We start from the raw sequence: 18,118 nt of genomic DNA on the forward strand, positions 1-18,118 counted from the left end.
TTAAAAACGTAGTTTTTGTAGTATTATTCTTTTGATGTTGTTAGGTGAAGTGATATTCTGTTCCTGATATTTATGCCATTTTCTCTTTGCCAATCTTGCTAGAGATGTGTCAATTTTGTCAATAATGACAATAGAATTTGTCAGTTTAATGATCTTTTGTTGATCTTTCTAAAGAGTCAGCTCTTTGGTTCATTTATTTTCTTTTTTCAATTTTATATATTTTTGCTCTGTTATTTCCCTCTGCTTGCTTTGGGTTTATTTTGCTCTTCTTCTGGGTTGTTGAGGTGGGGAGCTTAAATGATTGATTTGACACTTTTCTAGTGTAGGCATTTAAAGCTATAAATTTCCCTCAGTACTGCTTTAGCTATGTCCTACAGATTTTGATATATTGTATTTTTACTCTTATTCTGTGTATTTTTATTTGCTTAAGACTTCCTCTTTTCCCCATGGATTACTTAGAAATACCTTTCTGAGTACTAATCATACTGTACCATACTTACTGAATACCAATCATACTGTATGATTTCAAATCTTTTAAGTTTCATGAGGCTTGTTTCATGGTATAAGACAATGGTCTACCTTGGTATATGATATGTTTCATGGGCACTTGGGGGGAAAAGTATATTCTGTTGTTGGGTGAAGTGTTCTCAAATTATCCTTAGCCCCAAATTATCTGTTGGTTGATGGTGTTGTTGAATTCTGTATTTATGCTCGTTTCCTGTCTATCGGTTGTTGAAAGAAGGATGGTGATAGTCTTCCATGATTGTTGATTTATCTATTTCTCCTGTCCGTTCTCAGTTTTCACTTCACATATTTTATAGCTTTGTTGTTTGGTGCATAAACATTTAGGATTGCTGTGCCTTCTTGGTAGATTGACTTTTATCACTATATAATAGCCCTCATTGTTCCTGGAAATTTCCTTCTTTCTCAAGTCTACTCTTTCTTTTCCTTTTTTTTTTTTTTTTTAAAGATTTTATTTATTTATTTAACAGAGAGAGACAAGGAGAGAAGGAACACAATCAGGGGGAGTATGAGAGGGAGAAGCAGGCTTCCAACTGAGCAGGGAGCCCAATGCAGGGCTTGATCCCAGGATCCTGAGATCATGACCTGAGCCAAAAGCAAATGCTTAATGGCTGCATCCAGCCATCCAGCCATCCAGGTGTCCCAAGTCTACTCTTTCTGATATTAACTTAGTCACTCCAGTTTTCCTTTAATTTTGCATAATGTATTTCCTTCTGTCTTTTGAGTTTCAGCCTGTCTTTTTATTATTATATTTGAAGTGAGTTTTGTATGGACAGCATATAGTTGGGCTTTTTTTTGTTTTTTTAAGATTTTATTTATTTATTTGATAGACAGTGAAAGAGGGAACATAAGCAGGGAGAGAGAGACAGGGAGAAGTAGGTTCCCCACTGAGCAGGGAGCCCACCGTGGGACTTGATCCCAGGACCCTGGGATCATGACCTGAGCCTAAGGCAGATAGCCAATGACTAAGCCACCCAGGCACCTGTGCATATATATATATTTCAAATATTTTATTTATTTATTTATTTGAGAGTGAGAGTGTGAGAGAGAGCATAAGAGGGGAGAAAGTCAGGGAGAAGTAGACTTCCCATGGAGCTGGGAGTCCTGTGCAGGACTCCATCCTGGGACTCTGGGATCAAGACCTGAGCTGAAGGCAGTTGCTTAACCAACTGAGCCACTCAGGTGCCCCAAGTTGGTTATATTTTTTAATCCATTTTTCCATCATCTGTCTTTTAATTAGCATGTTTAGGCCATTTACATTTAATGTAATCATTGATTGGTCGTGGCTTAAAACTGCCATCTTATTTTTTTGTTTTCTTTTTCTTTTTTGTGAGATACTCAAACATTTTATAGGATTTCATTTTAATTTATCTAGGGTTTTTAGATACATTTCTTTGTAGAGCTTTTATAGTGACAGCCCTAGATAATACATTATATATACACATCATTTATCAGTCTGTTGGTATTGTCATGTAAGCAGCTCTAAGGGATTACAGAAAATTTACTGCTCTTTTCATCCTTTTACCCTCTCATAGTTATAATACAATTTCTTTAAGTGTTTACTCTACCTACATTCAGAACTACATCAGATGGTGTTATAATTTCTGCTTTAACTGTCAAACATAACTTAGAGATTCTTTCTCTTCGGTTTTCTATTTATGCCAAGATTATTGCCTATCCTGTTTTTCCTTCTTTCCTGATTCCTTCCAGTATTCCTTCTTTCATCATTTTCATTTTTTTTTTTAAGAACTTCCTTTAGCCATTTCTTTCTTTCTTTCTTTCTTTCTTTTTTAGTTTGGTCTATTGGCCACATATTCTCTTAGTTTTCCTTTCTCTGGAAATTTCTTGATACTTCATCTTGGAAGGTGTTTCCTCAGGATACAGGTATTCTGGGTTGACTGTTCTCTTCTTTCAGGACCATCATGTTTTCCCCTTGAGTTCCAAAGTCCTTAGTCACTCAATCTCTTCCTTTAGAGCTTTCTTAACATTTGTGCAGAGTTTTGAATTGTTGTCAATGGAAGGAATAGAGAAATGAATGTTTATTCTATCTTTCTGGATGTGGTAGTCTAGGTTCATTTTTTAGACATTCTCCTAGTGCCATGCTTTGCACAAAATATTGTTCATAAATACTGATTCATTGTATGAGGGTGCAATGGAGGGCCAATGGGACCATGACCTACCTTGACCTATATACTTATTTTCTTCTTGCAGTCTGAGTATGTAGGTTGGTTTTCCAAGTTAGAAAGACTGAATTTGAGTCCTGCCTCATCCCTATTGTTTTGTTTTTGACTTCTCAGCCTCCACTGCCTAATCAATAAAATGGTGTTAAAAATGTCCATGTCTGGGGTACCTGGGTGGCTCAGTGGGTTGAAGCCTCTGCCTGCGGCTCAGGTGATGATCCCAGTGTCCTGGGATTGAGCCCCCGCATTGGGCTCTCTGTTTGGCAGGGAGCCTCCCTCCTCTCTCTCTGCCTGCCTCTCTGCCTGCTTGTGATCCCTGTCTGACAAATAAATAAATAAAATCTTAAAAAAAAAAAGTCTGTGTCCTAGGATTGTTGTAAAGATTGAGATAACATTTTAAAAGGCTGTAGCGTAGTGCCTGGCACAGGGTAAGTTTATAATAATACATTAGTTATTATTCCATTGAGTTTCTTGTCATTTAAGCTTATTTTCAGTTGCATTTCCTGCCAATTTAGGCTTTCCTTTATATAATTAACTTATGTTATTATACTTTGTCTTACTGGTTTTTATGTGACAGGATCACTGAATCTTTGTTCTACCTAGCATTTTTTATAAAGTTTCTTCTTACCAGATCATGAATTAAAACTTTCGACAAGGACAGTGCTGAGAACACAGCTCTGGCTTTCTATTAGAAGCTTTCTTCCAGGGGCGCCTGGGTGGCTCAGTGGGTTAAAGCCTCTGCCTTCAGCTCAGGTCATGATCCCAGGGTCCTGGGATGGAGCCCTGCATGGGGCTATCTGCTCAGCAGGGAGCCTGCTTCCTCCTCTCACTCTGCCTGCCTCTCTGCCTGCTTGTGATTTCTGTCTGTCAAGTAAATAAATAAAATCTAAAAACAAACAAACAAACAAACAAAAAAAACACCTAACTTTCCTCCAGGTTATTAAGACTCATTTGTTCAATGCTTTCTGGATTCCTTTTTCCCAGTGAGCAACAAATCTACCTAACTGATAATTCAGACTACCTTTCTCCTCTCACCTCTAGGACTAGGTCCTAGGATAATAGGACCTGGTCAAATGTGTTGCTGAAATCAAATTGTGCTTTGTTTATGCTGTTCCTTGACCTACCATTAGAATTACCCATTAAGTAAAATGGAGCTAATTTTAATCAAAATCAATACCATGTTCTTTTGTGAGTACATGCTATTTCTAGTTTGCTTCTTTTCCAAGTATTTTCAAACTGTGTGGGACATAAAGTTTGAACTCACATAGAAACTTTGAGGCAGAAAACCTGGTGTTCAGCACCCACATTTCACAGATGAAAACTTGGGCCCAGGGTGCTGAGTGAGTGCCCAAGGTCATACACTACATATTTTCAAGGATTTTAGCTCTGGAAACTATTTTAGAACATTCATGATGCTCAGTGGTCAGCTACTCTTACATGGATTGTGCATCTTCAATATCAGAATATTATTGTAAAAATTTAAAATAAGATATAAGTATCTTCTAAGTGCTTTTTTTAAACCTGTTTTGTAGTGATGAAGTTACTGATTTTGAGATTAGAGGAATGTGTTGCAGTTTGAGGGACGACCAGCAGAGGGCACCAAGGGTTCATGCATCTCTGCCCTGCATGGTGTGTTTTTTTGTTTTGGGGGGTTTTATTTCCCCCCTGAGAATTGTCAGCCACCAACATTTGGACAGTTATCTGAGCAGTGACTTTTATCTGGTTTGTTTCCTGATGCATTCCCCCATGCCTAGCACAGTGCTTGACATCTAGTAGGCTCTCGATAAATATTTGTTATTATTATAAATAATTTCTTTAATACTTTTCTTTGGGGATTTAAAAATATAAGAACAGTAAAGATAATGAAAAGTTGTCTTACTGTATTAATTTGAACCACTGGCTCAATTATTTTTCTTTTTGAATTTGGTATATTTAAAGTTCTGACCAACTCTTTTTTTTTTTTTTTTCATCTTTTGTTAGTTAATAATCATTGTCTGATCTTCCGGCTAAGTATTACTTAGTGTTTTCTTTTCCTCCAATTTTTCTGTTAAATTTCTAGTGTTTCTAATAGTTCTGAATGAGATTATAGTGCTTCCCGGAGAAATACTTTAGAAGAGAGATTTGCCAAACTGGGACACCTTTCTTTTAGACCAGGGAGTTCTCCCCCGCCCATATGACATGTTTTTAGTCTTCCCTGGAACTTTAGAGTTGTTTTGAGGATTTGAACACTGTGGGGAAAATTCAAAGGAATGATTTTCAGTATTGGTGATTTAAGGCCATTTTGCTCCAATTTAATTTTAGAAGGACATCCTAAATTTTGATTTAGTTCATGTTTTAAAACTTATCCTGAACGTATTGGGTATGATTAAGGGAAAGAAATGTTCTTTGTGTTGCTTATGGCAGCTTGGCTAAAAACCAGTTGTGATATTCTCTGGAGTGCTGTGAACCTTCAGAAATTGAAAATGTCACAGTGGGAGCGTTGTGGAAAGAGGTTTTTTAATATTTAAAATTTTACCCATTATTCTTGAAACAGACTCTCATATGAGAGTCATGGACACCCGCTGATTATTCTACAGCTGTTAAATTACACAGGTCAACATCACTGCATTTGAGTGTCTCATTTCCATGCAACAAAGTGTTAGATGAATCTTTATTCATTATTCAGAAACACTTATTTCTTTTTTCATAGTGCAAATTATGAAGTATTTCTTGAAATGGTCGAATATTTACATTTTTTCTAATACTTCCCAGATACAAACTTTATGTGTGCTAAAATAATTAATAGCAGTTTTAGTATTTGTTGATCATTTTATTTTATTCTATTCATTTGTTTTTTAAAGTTTTATTTAGTTAAGTAATCTCTACACTCAGTGTGGGGCTTGAACTCATAACCCCAAGATCAAGAGTCACAAGCTCTCCTGGCTAAGCCAGTGAGGCTTCCCTGCTGATCCTTTAAAAATCAAACTTTTAGTGAAACAAAAATGTCAAAATACAGATGATCTTGAACCAGATCTTATAACCAATTTTTCTAAAATTCAAAATATTTGTTTCTCACCTCGAATAACTTTGTATTGACCGTTTTTATTTGTTGTTAAGTGTACTTCATTGGAACAAAAACTGAAAAGATTGTCTGAAGATTTGAGTTGTCAGCGACAAAATGCAGAAAGTGCCAGATGCTCTCTGGAACAGAAACTCAAGGAGAAAGAAAAGGAGTTTCAAGAGGTAAGGTGAATGGCTTCACAAGGAGTTTGCATTTCATAGTTTTGTCATTTGAAAAGCATTGCTGTTGCTTGGGGTGTTCTACGAGAGGGGAACTCCTTTGTGAGGAACAGGTTCCCCGTGTGATCCTTCACACTTCTATCTTGCAGTTTTCGATTGGAGAAGTGACTCAGGAGCTCGAATGTTCTTTTTTACCTGTTTCCTCTGATTTCTTAGAGATTTGATACCAAGTAGGAAAGAATCCTTTCTCTTCTTTCAAAGACTCTCAGTTGTGGAGGAAGTTGTATCCTGTTCACCACATGTTTCTAAAGGCTGTGGGTTGGCGAATACATTAGACAGGTAGTTGATGTGGTGGGGAAAGAAGCTGGCAGCCATGTTAGGGGTGAAGACGCCTTTCTAGAAGTGTTGCTGCCAGCGGAGAGTGAGTTAGCCTGGCCGAGTATATCCTATGGATTGAGGCTCTCTAGTCTTTCAGTAAGAGCCCCTGGAGATGCAAGTCTGGTCTCCCGATGTGGTTATCAAAGTTAATTGGTGGCATATCTTTGCTCACATTCTAAGTTATGAGTGTTATGATGTTTGATATCTTAAACCCCATTTTTTTTTTTTTTTAGATTTTATTTATTTATTTGACAGATCACAAGTAGGCAGAGAGGCAGGTAGACAGAAAGAGGGAAGCAGGCTCCCTGCTGAACAGAGAGCCTGATGTGGGGCTCGATCCCAGGAACCTGAGACCATGACCTGAGCCGAAGGCAGAGGCTTAACCCACTGAGCCACCCAGGTGCCCATTAAACCCCATTTTTGAGTGTCTTTGTTTCCTAGCTGAGTTGTCACCGTGGCGGCTCTGTTCTACTCCCTTTTGCCCCTGGACTTGCGGAAACAGAGATGAAGAATTTCAGCCTGGGGCTGGGACTGAAGCTGGCTGGTCTCCATGTGGCCAATTGGCAGACTCTGCTTTCCCTCTGAAGGCCCGCATTTGATCACCGGGACCAGTGCTGAAGACAGTTTACATTTATTGTTAAGTGAACGGTCAGCCTGGCTTCCTCTTGTCTCCTGCTCTCTCAGCCAGCACGGCCTGCCTGTAGGAGGCTTGCCCACCCTGGCCTCTCCTTGTCACCTGTCGGCAGTCCGACTGACGTGCGTGCCTTCCGTGTTTCAGGAGCTCTCCCGCCAACAGCGCGCCTTCCAAGCCCTGGACCAGGAGTGTGCGCAGACGAAAGCCAGACTCACGCAGGAGTTACAGCAAGCCAAGAACACTGGCAACATTCTGCAGGCCGACCTGGATAAAGTAGGGAGCTGCCTTATTTCTCTCCTCAGTTAGTCCCTGTTTTCCTTATTCATGCGTTTTCTATCCTGCAGCTGACGTGGTGATGCTTTTAATGAAGAATGGCTCTAACCTCCCTTTCCTTACTTCACCAAGGAAGAGAGCAAACAGTCCTTCTGAGTCTGGGGTTTCTCATTTCCAGGAAGAGGGGAGTGAGTGAGGATCTCAGACTTGAATGTCTGTGCAGGGGTGTGATGGTGGTTCTTGGGTGCTACACCGGATGGAAACCCTCCCCACTAATTCATGCCCCCCAAACCATCAAAGCGCTGAAAACTATAATTCGTTACTTATTTAACACTTACTCCAAAAATGATCTCAACCATGTTGTGGCTTTGTCTTTTATCTATATGATGACAACCCTTGTATTATTATCTCCAGCTGGGATGCCTGTCCTGAACTTCAGGCTTGTGGGTGTGTACCTGGTATTTCCACTTGCTGGTCTATCAGGCATCTTACACTTGGTGGTGTAATAGCTGAACTCCTGCTACTTATATCAAACGTGCTCCTCCCGGAGTCTTCCTTATCCCAATCAACAGCAATTCCATCCTTCACATTGCTGAGACCAGATCGCATGTCATCTTCAACTCTGCCTTTTCTCTCACACCTCAAAGCCTTCCATTAGGATTCTTCTGACTCCGCCTTTATTTACACACACGTGTGTGTGCCCATGTATTTTTGCATATGTGTGGATACTATCTGTATAGCTATATTTAAACCTTTTCATGTTAATATACAAAATTTACATAGGACATATTTACAATTCAATAAATTATTATAAGGAATGTTCTCTTAGAACCATTATCTGTGTCAGAGCCTAGAATCTTCTCAGCTACTCCAAGAAACCCTCTATGTGCTCCCTCCCTCCTTGCTAAGAATAAACCTGATTTGTATGCCTTTTTTTTAAAGGGAGTAAATATAAGTTATGTTTTACTGGTTTTCAGGTTTTTGAATAGAGATATGAACACTTATTCATAGTTACAGAATATAAAATATGTATTTCTACAAAATTTAACAATCTTATCTGTTCTTTCCCAATCAGTGTATTTGTGTGAATTACAATACAAAATAGTGCCCCCCCTGCAAGACCCTGTGATAACCATACAAACCCAAATGAGTCCCAAATGAGGACTAGGAGTTGCCTGTAAAACTGTAAACTCTGGTCCTGAGTAAATGAACACACCATGAAGAGTCCAGAGAAGACAAAAAGCTTGCTAGAAGTGCATGTTTATACATTTTACTAAATAGGAAGTCAAGATACATATTTAAAATTATTGGATCAAGGAAAAGAGACTTAGGTTTATTATTTAATATTATAATATTAAGGCAACAGAAGAAGCCACTATATTTTTTACTAAAATTTTGTAAATTGTAATGTTATAACAACATTAAGGATTTATCAGTGGGTTCCACTGATAAATCCTTAATGTTGTTATAAGATTGTTATTTCAATTCATGAAAGTAGCCATCAAAAGAATAAAAATAGAAATGGTGAAAGACTATATATAGAAAGAAGGATGGTGCTGGACAGAAATCAGTTTATTTCCTACCATCCTGTGCTGTTGTATTCGTTTTTATTTGGATTACTATTATAATCATTTTAAACAATGGCACTGCCTATTTATGAACAAATGATTATGTTTAATACATAGTTTTATAAAATCTACACCAACCATGAGCTTTGCTTATTTCTGGACTATACTGTTAAGCAGTTTTGTTTTATTTTGGCTTTTGTCTATTTTTAATTTTCCCAAATAGTCCTGTGTAATATACTTTATTAATAAAATAAATATTAGATTGCCATCAACGACTGAAATGTTAAAACCCCTACTTGAGGAAATTGGCAGCAAACTCTGCTCTTCCGTTCCTTCCTCCTGATTCTGTTATCTCCCTGAATTTCTGTCTAATGAACGTTGCTATCCAGCTTTGTGTTTTATGCTTACTATGGCTACTGTTCACCATTGCTGGTCCCTGTCTGGTCTAAGACTGTCATTTGTCACCTGGTTTACCATGCTAGCCTCCTCACTTCTCTCCCTCCTTCTAGACTTGCTCCTCACAGTGTGTTTTCAACCAGCCACCAGAGTGAGTCTTGTAAAGTCTCAGTCCCAATTATGTCACCCCTCTACTTGCAACAGCAGTCACTTCTTGTCTCTCGCCTAGTAGGAGCCGTGTCCTTCCAAGGATCTGCAGGACCTGGTGGGCTTCCCACCACCTCGCTCACTGGCTTCCTCGCTGTTGGTAGAGCACACTCCGCATGTTCTCTCTGGGGAAGCGCTGTGTCTGGACGGGTGTGTAGGGCACGCACCTTTGCTTGCATACGCTTTCTGCTCTAATGTCGCTGTATCAGTGACATCTGCTCTTGTCATCACGTAGATTCCTACACTCAAGTACTTTCTGCTTCCTTTCCCTTACTTAACGTTTCTCCATAGGGCACATCCTCTAATGTTTGATACAGTGATTTCTTTCTTTTTATGTTGTCTTCCTTCCATTACTTAAATCTTTCCATGAGGACAGGCTTTTGTCTGTTTAGTTCCCAGCTCGACCTGCAACATGCCAACACTGAACACCAGAGCTCGGAAGCGGCAGGCGGATCACAGGTGCTCATTTTTTTCTTGACTTGACCCATGTTGCTTGACCGGGTGACGCATTCTGGTTTTTTAATTATTTTTAAAAGATTTTATTTACTTATTTGAGAGCGTGCAGAGCAAGAGAAAGAAAGAGACAGAGTGAGCATGAGCAGGGAGCCCGGTGCGCATCTTGATCCCAGGACCCTAAGATCATAACCTGAGCCAAAGGCAGATGCTTAACTGACTGAGCCACCCAGGTACCCCAGGGTGACACATTCTTGAATTTACCCTGAGTATATCTGGTATTCACCTTTTGTCAGAATTCCAACTATCTCCTCAGGACTTGCTTCTCTGTTCCTAAAATTAAGGTTCTCCCATTGAGGTAGAGTCTCATTTTATGGAAAATATTAGTTAACTCTCAAATTTAGGACATAACCAAGTGGGACATGTTGACCTCTCTTAGAGGAGTGAGAGATGGGGATGCAGCCAAAATGGGAGCGGTGACAGTCCCTGACATCTGTTTGTACTAAGAGTTAGTCCTCTGACCGGCTATCCAAGTTTGAGAGACGAGACAAAACAAAAACACCCCCCAAACAAATGAACAAACAAAAACTCCTTTCCCAGGATGAAAGTTTAACAACTTAAAAAAAAATTTTTTTTTTTAAAGTTTAACATTTAACAGTTTTCAACTGTTAAATGGGCTTCCTCCAAGACCTTTAAAAAAAAAAGGCCTTTTTCTTTTGCTTTTTGGTTTTTATTTTGCCTGAGCCTTGCTTTTACTAGATGTTGTGTAGTATATATACTTACTCTGTGGGTGGATGTTCAGGTTCCCAGTATCTTCTTGTATCTTATCTAGCCGCGGTGATAACATCCCTGTGTCACATCATGGTGTTTCTGTAGGACAGGTTTCCACATGTGAACTTGGCCATTTCGGGCATGTGTATTCTCCCTTCTGATCGAATCTGACAAGCTGCCCTCCACAAAACTGTAATGTACCTTCTCACCCGGTTGGTGTAAGAGAGGTCCTGGTCTTGCTTATTCTTCTTGATAGGAGATAGTCCTGGTTTTATAAATTTTGCCAACCAAGGAGTGAAAAAGTCATCTTATTGTTGTTTCAATTCATGCTTCCTTGATTGCCATTCAGGATGTTTCTTTCAGAGGTTGATTAGCTATTTTTTTTTTTTTTTTTTTTGGTATAAAATTGTCTGTTTCTATTCTTTACTCTTAAAAAAATCAGTTTACTTTCTTCTGAATTAACCATAGATGTCCTTTGTTTGTTGTATCATGGATATGTAACTTTGAATCTGTCACACAGCAAATATGTTCTCCCAGTTTTGTTTCTTAGCTCAACTTTTTGTTTTGGTTGTTTATTACTATTTCATTGTGTTCACTTTTTGGTGATCAAATTTGTTTATTTCCTCTGTGGCTCCCTCCCCAAACCCAGCCCTTTTCCCTCTTCTATCTGCTGTCCCCCAAATTGATCTGATGGTATTTTAAGTGAAAACTATAATGCTGTATTCAGCTCTGACATAGATCGTGTCTCACCCAAAATAGATGGTGTTAGTTCTTAAATTCCATGACCATTTCATTTAAGAATAAATAAGTAATTTAAAAAGTAAAGAATATAAAAACGAAACTTTGTCCTATTTCCTCTTTGCAGGTCACATCAGGAAAGCACCAGCTAGAAAAAACTTTGGAAGAGTTTAAGCAGAGGTTCTGCAGAACCGAACAGGCCTTACAGGCAAGTCAGGTCCAGGAAAATGAGCTGAGGAGAAGCAGTGAAGTAAGTGAGGCATCAAGATGCGAATTTATCAGCTGCTTTGTGGGGTGAAGTGGGAGGGTACAAGAGAATTCCTGTGTTGTTTCTCTGTCGTGTATCATGACCACATGTAATTTTCCTTTTTATTTATTGGAAGTATTACAAAGTATTTTGTAGATAACTATGACATAGAACGTATGTGCTTTTTTTTTTCCACTTTCCATTTGTATATGATTACTAATAAGTGTCTAGCAATTATAGGTAAACATGGGTTGTATTAAGATCATGTATTAATTTTTTTAAAGATTATTTTAGATTATCTGAGAGATGGAAAGAAACAAAATTTTTCATTCTAAGAGGAAAGAAAATTGGTGATGGGAGGTATAATTTAAATCCCTTTTCTAAGGGTTGGTTTTTGAGTCATCAAATATTAACTTTGTTGAAAATCACAGATTTAAATAAACAAAAGCAAAAATTCTTGGAAGGGGCTCCTGGGTGGCTCTGTTGGTTAAGCCGCAGACTCTTGATTTCGGTTCAAGTCTCGGTGTTAGAGTGTTAAAACTGAACCTTGTGTCGGGCTCTGCAGTGGCCAGGGAGCCTGTTTGAGATTCTCTTCCTCTGCTCCAACCCCCACTTGCATGCGTTCTCTCTCTCTCTTTTTCTCAAAAGCAACAAGTAATTGTTAGTTGTTGCCCAAAGTCATGTTGCCATGTGCAAGTTTGACAGTGTCTTTTTTTTGAGATTCATTTATTACACAAAACGGTGGATGAAGTTTCTCCAGTCGCTTGGATATGAGGAGAGTGACCTGATGTTATGGGATTTTATTCATACTTACTTGATTCAGCTTCTCTATTTAGTGGCCTGGAGTTTTATTTTTTTTTTTAAGAGGGAGAAGAGAGGTTGGAAGGACAGAGGGAGAGAGAGAATCTTAAGCCAACTCCCTGCCTGCCCAGCACGGAGCTTGATGTGGGGCTCCATCCCACAACCCTGAGATCGTGACCTGAGCCGAAATCAAGAGTTGGATCTTTAACTGACGGAGCCACTGGGGTGCACTGGCCTGGAGCTTATCTTAAACAGCTCATTTGGGGACAGTTAGTATACTGAAACAGCCTGACTAGAACCATAAATCAGCACTGTACTCTTTTTTTTTTTTTTTTTTTTAAGATTTTATTTATTTATTTGACAGAGAGGAATCACAAGTAGATGGAGAGGCAGGCAGAGAGAGAGAGAGGGAAGCAGGCTCCCTGCTGAGCAGAGAGCCTGATGCGGGACTCGATCCCAGGACCCTGAGATCATGACCTGAGCCGAAGGCAGTGGCTTAACCCACTGAGCCACCCAGGCGCCGTCAGCACTGTACTCTTACAAAGAAGCACGGCAGAATGGGAGTTTTTTTCTCTATCAAATATCACAGGAAAGAATTTTTCCCACTTCTTTAAGTCTTTTGCAATCATTTTTTAGACTGAAGATTCTTTTTTTGAAAAAAGAATTCTGTATAAAGAACAGTTCTTCATCAGATGGGGAAAGTCTCCATGTATTTATCCCCACAGCTCTGAAGAGCGTATCCTGATTGCAAAATCTGAACATCTGTCAGTAGCAAAGAGGTGATGGCTAGAGCAGCAGGCCTCGGAGGGGTCATGCTGCTGGGGACAGGAGGCCACAGCTCTAGCCACCCAAGTGGAGGCAAACTTTGTGTCAGATGATGGTTTCATCAGCGACTGTTTTCAAATGGCAGTGTTTGTTTCAGCAAAACAAATGTTTGCCTTTTTGGCCAGTGGGGACCAACCAACAGATGCTTCTGCGAACATTTCCACAGGCGCACTGGCACCGAACCCTTCCCCCTGTGAGCTTTCCTTCTAGCCAGAAACTCTCCCTCGACTCCACTGGCTGCCTAGTAGAAACATTTTGTCGAAGCAGTCGTCTGGTGAAGAGGGTCCAGCCACTTTTTGCTTGGCCAAGTCACAGTAGTGGGCTGGACACTGTGTGGCAGGTGTTTCTGAAGACGTGTGTGCCTCCATGGGCTCTGGGCTGCCCACTGTGGAGCTTGTCCATCTTGAACTCTAGCCTGTATGGTTAAATACATGTCCTGTTGGCGTTTAGATTTCATTGATTTCTGTGTCCCGTGAAAGGCGCTAGCCCAGGGCTTAGGGATTCATGTACTGTTGGCCTTCATTTATGTTTGTGGATCTGTGTCTTTATCAAGACTTCCCAGGGTCTAGCTGGCTCCCAATTTTGAATTGGGATTGGCGTTAGAAAAGCGATTTACCCAGTTAGAGCAGTGGTGTGACTTAGTAGCAGAACGGTAGCTTAGAGGAAAGGAGACCTTGGATTGCATCATTTTCTGCCACCTCCCTGTTGTGTGACCTGCAGACAATGACCTAAACTTTCTGAGTCTGACTTAACTCATCTGCATATAGGGACTAATAATACCCTTCCCTTTTCCAAGCTATATTAATGATGGCATTAAATATTCTACAAAAAGTGCTTAGCCCAGTGCCCAACACATGAATGTTTGTTAGTAAAGTATTGCAGGCTACCTGATCATTGCCCTGGTCTCCACAACAGCTATGACCTTTTGTCGTTCCTGCCGTTTGCTGTCCCCAGTAGGCACAGAAAGTGAGGAGCCGCAGGACAGTGCATTTGAGATTTTTCACATTAAAGATGTTGCCTGTTCTATGCTTCTCTCACTCTGGTATCTTTCTGTGTCGTATTCCAAGGACAAACAGGTCTAACATGCTTATAGATTTTGGATGCTGAAATAATGCGACAGTTGTACCGAAATTTTCCTTGTCTGCATTTAGTAAATAGGCTGCTCACAATGAGAAAATACCCGTACCAGGAATGTGATTTAATGGCCCAATCAATGGCAAAATTAACTCTAGTATCAGAGTGAAAGGAGGCTTTAGGTAAGCTGCTCATCCCATGTCCAGTGCCAGCCCCCTAGCGTTAGGGGTAGGCGATAAAATACCATCATGTGATAGCCGAGATGAGGGAACGCTTGCCTGGGGACCTCCCTGAGCTTGGGGATCTGTAGCATACCAGGTTCTCTAAGGAGCTTGGCCTGGCCGGCAGGAATGACGAGCTGGAAGGGGACACATCCTCTGTATCCATCCCTTGTTCATGATAGAGACTTGGTCCCGGGGTGGGGGACTGTTAAGCTCCATTCATGGGTGGAGATCACAAAATGCCCACAGTAACCGAAATTTGTTTTGTCTGGCCCTAGGAAATGATGCTTCCCTTGCTGCTCCTAAACTGAAGTTGATCAGGGCGGAATTGCTTGCTAAGCTCTAATGTGGGCTTGTGGTGATAGGGATGTTTGTTGTGCTTTTCCACACTAGTGCCCAGTTTTGCAAATCATTTGAGGATGCAAGAGATGCCTAGGAGAATACATCCTTGTATGCTTAACTCATTGTTGCTGATGAGCTAGCCAATCAAGTCTTAAGTGGCTATGGCCTCACAGAAAACTAATTGGTGATGGACGGCAGCCTACAGATCCATTTTCAGATGTTCATTTTCCACATTTTGGCCTTTTAAAATTCTTGGGTTGGTCGTAGCCATAGTATTACAAGCCTGCTGGGTCCCAGGATTGGCTGAACATTTTGTTAGAAACAAATATTTACGGAGCTAATGCCAGAATAGAGAAAGACATGTTAGTCTCTCCGTTGGGCTTCCTATTCATTTAAATGCCCCCAGTTATGGACAGAGATGGATAGAGACCAACAGACACATAAACAAGCACAAGTTGCCCCCTTCCCTCTCTCTTCTTTTTACCTTGCTTCCTTCTGTGGGGGTGCCCCCAACTTTAAGCAGTGTCTTCTCAGCTTTGTGGCCCCTCCTCCAAATGCAGATGCCACTCGATTTGATTAGATTTTTAGGGTATGAAAATAAGTGTCACTGTAAGACTGGGAGGTCAACTCAGGTGGTTACTATTTTACATTGAACTCATTCTGCTCACCTAGCACGATCATGTAGATTCGGAGGCTGTCAAATTTGGGGAAGAAATGCTAATAATATTGCTCAGTTACCCTTGTTAAAGTGCTTTAAGGTAGTTTTCCTTTCACATCTGTGATCTCTTCTGAGTGGTGATCATTCTGAGCCTGGAGAGCAAACAAGCGATATAGTTTCTTATAGTTTAATGATGCTTGTTCAAGCCCGCAACATCCGTGCACCTTGATGGTCACTCTTGGCAGAGTTTAACACTGACTGGGGTGAACATTCGCTTCTCAGTCTCCAGATTAGTCGGAGATGCCCATCAGTCCTGATTGATGAAGGGAGCGGGACTAGGACAAAGGAGCCAGAGGAGTGTAATTACAACAGGCTCTGTCTTATTCTGAGGATGAAATGAACATATATGCATGAACACAGCAGCTGCCAGGAAGTTTTCAAGTACGTTCTACTAGCCAGATTCTCCCTCTTCTTGAATTTGGCTTTGCTGCATGGGTACCCATCTGCTGGTAGTAACCAGACTGATAATTGAAGGCAACCTTCCAACACAGCTTTGCCAGGGCCATCTGTTTTCTAACGGGGCTGTAGGGTTTTGGAGGATGGGTCTTAATTGTTTCTTTAAGATTCAAAAGTCTCTCCCTTCTGCGGGGGGATATTTTTGAAGTGCAGTTTTTGAAAAAGGTGGCCTTCTGAAATGTTTTCCCCCTAAGGATGTGAGGAGCTTTGTTCCGTTTGTTTGTAACAATACTTACCAATCCCTGATGGTCCAGACCGTAGCATAGAATATAGGCCGAGATACTTATCGCCTAGTCATTGAAGGTAGAAGAACAGATTGAGGAATATAAATAGAGGATTTATTTATCACGGAAGTCTTATGTGGTTGATAAGCAATAGTGTTTTTATTTTGTTGTTTTTAAGATTATGTATTTATTTGAGAGAGAAAGAGAGAGAGCGAGAGCGCACAAGCAAGGGAAGGAAAGGGAGAAGCGGACTCCTCGCTAAGCAGGGAGCCTGATGCAAAGTTCGATCCCAGGAGCCCAGGATCATGACCTGAGCTGAAGGCAGATGCTTGACAGACTGAGCCACCCAGGTGCCCCAGCAATAGTTTTTATTTGGCATTTAAATAAATATTGCTCGGTTTTAAGATTAAAAAATAGGCATAGTCATAAAATGGACATGCGTATGAGTCTCTGCTACTTTTTGGTGTGGCTACTTCACCTAATCAGGTACCCAGAGAACCTGTTTTTACTGTGAAAGCTCGGATTCCCCCATCTAGAATGAATTCTTCCTTCCGTGCATCTGCCCTCTGATTTCCATAACCTATTCCACCTTTCTTTAGTATTTAGCACATCCTGATATGAACTAAGTGATTAGTATCAAGTCCTCCCCCACTGGAGTGCGAGACCGGCTCTGAGGGCAGGAGATTCTAATTTATGTTTGTATCTTTCCTAATACCATTCCAGCATCTTGCACACTGTAAATGTTCTTAATAAAAACTTAATATTCATAAAAACATCCTAATTATGGTAAGCCCTAAGATAGTTTTACAATGAAAAGTAAAAAAAAAAAAATCTGTCATGTGAATTTTGGTTTATTAGTACATCAGATCTTTGCAAAGATGTATTTGATCATTCAGATGTGCTAGGACCTTGGAGCCTCTTTTTTTAAATTTTTTTATTTTATTTATTTGACAGACAGAGATCACAGGTAGGCAGAGAGGCAGCCAGAGAGAGAGGAAGGGAAGCAGGCTCCCTGCTGAGCAGAGAGCCCAATGCGGAGCTCAATCCCAGAATTCTGAGAGTATGACCTGAGCTGAAGGTAGAGGCTATAACCCACTGAGCCACCCAGGTGCCCCTTGGAGCCTATTTCTTTCAGGATCTTGTGAATAGGATTTTCCTTATGAGTTAACTGTTTAGCAAGCATAGGTACATCGAGAAAGATCAGAGAAGTGTTTCTTGAAGAAAAAAGATTATTTGTCTGTGTTAGGTTTTGTGTTTTTGTTTTGAGTTCTCTTTATAACATCATCTGATTGAAGTAAGAATGTCTAACTTCATTAAGTACTTGAGAGGAAAGTGAGATTCCTCCCCTAGTGATATATTTAAGTAGTCCCATTTAGGGACCCTTATAAGGCAGAGGTCATAACTAGCTCGAGTGGTTTTGATTATAACCAGTTAAATGTGTGTTTTAGGAAGTGAAGAAGGAATACAGCGTCCTGAAGAGTCAGTTTGAGCAACGGGCTAGAGAAGTCTGCCACCTGGAGGAAGAGCTGAGGAAAGCCAGACAGAGTTTGAGTCAGAGCCAGAACTCTACAGAAGAAATGAGGGGTGAGTAAACATTGCCTTTGGAGGTATTCTTCTAAGCTGATGTCGCATGAGGGAGGATGGATGTCCTTAGAAACGTTTTTCGATTTTGCTATATATTCTCCCAGGAGGAAGTCTACAGTTGATGTGGAGAAAGTTTTCTCTCTTCCGCTTTCTAGTTTCAGAGTGATAGTCTGACTTTTTTTTTTTTTTTTTTCTAAACTGGAACACACAGAGTCCCAAACTGTCTTTGAAACCAGAAGGGTAAATATTCTCCAAACAAAAGTAAATTGTCAGTGCTGTCTCTCACC

The 18,118-nt window shown here is 40.3% G+C and overlaps 1 protein-coding gene across 4 annotated transcripts in view; it reads left to right on the forward strand.

Annotated features, from left to right (window-relative positions):
• CENPF (centromere protein F) overlaps positions 1-18,118 on the forward strand; it is a 67,730-nt gene that overhangs the window by 14,759 nt on the left and 34,853 nt on the right. For 3 of the 4 annotated variants that reach the window (XM_082701727.1, XM_082701729.1, XM_082701728.1), the window contains exons 8-11: positions 5,799-5,924; positions 7,078-7,206; positions 11,467-11,589; positions 17,696-17,831. In XM_082701727.1, the coding sequence (XP_082557853.1) occupies positions 5,799-5,924; positions 7,078-7,206; positions 11,467-11,589; positions 17,696-17,831 (514 nt within the window). The remainder of the gene's footprint in view (positions 1-5,798; positions 5,925-7,077; positions 7,207-11,466; positions 11,590-17,695; positions 17,832-18,118) is intronic. The other variant, XM_082701730.1, reaches the window with a different exon arrangement.

This window comes from Mustela nivalis (genome assembly GCF_964662115.1).
Source record: "Mustela nivalis genome assembly, chromosome: 16".
Lineage (NCBI taxonomy): Eukaryota > Metazoa > Chordata > Mammalia > Carnivora > Mustelidae > Mustela > Mustela nivalis.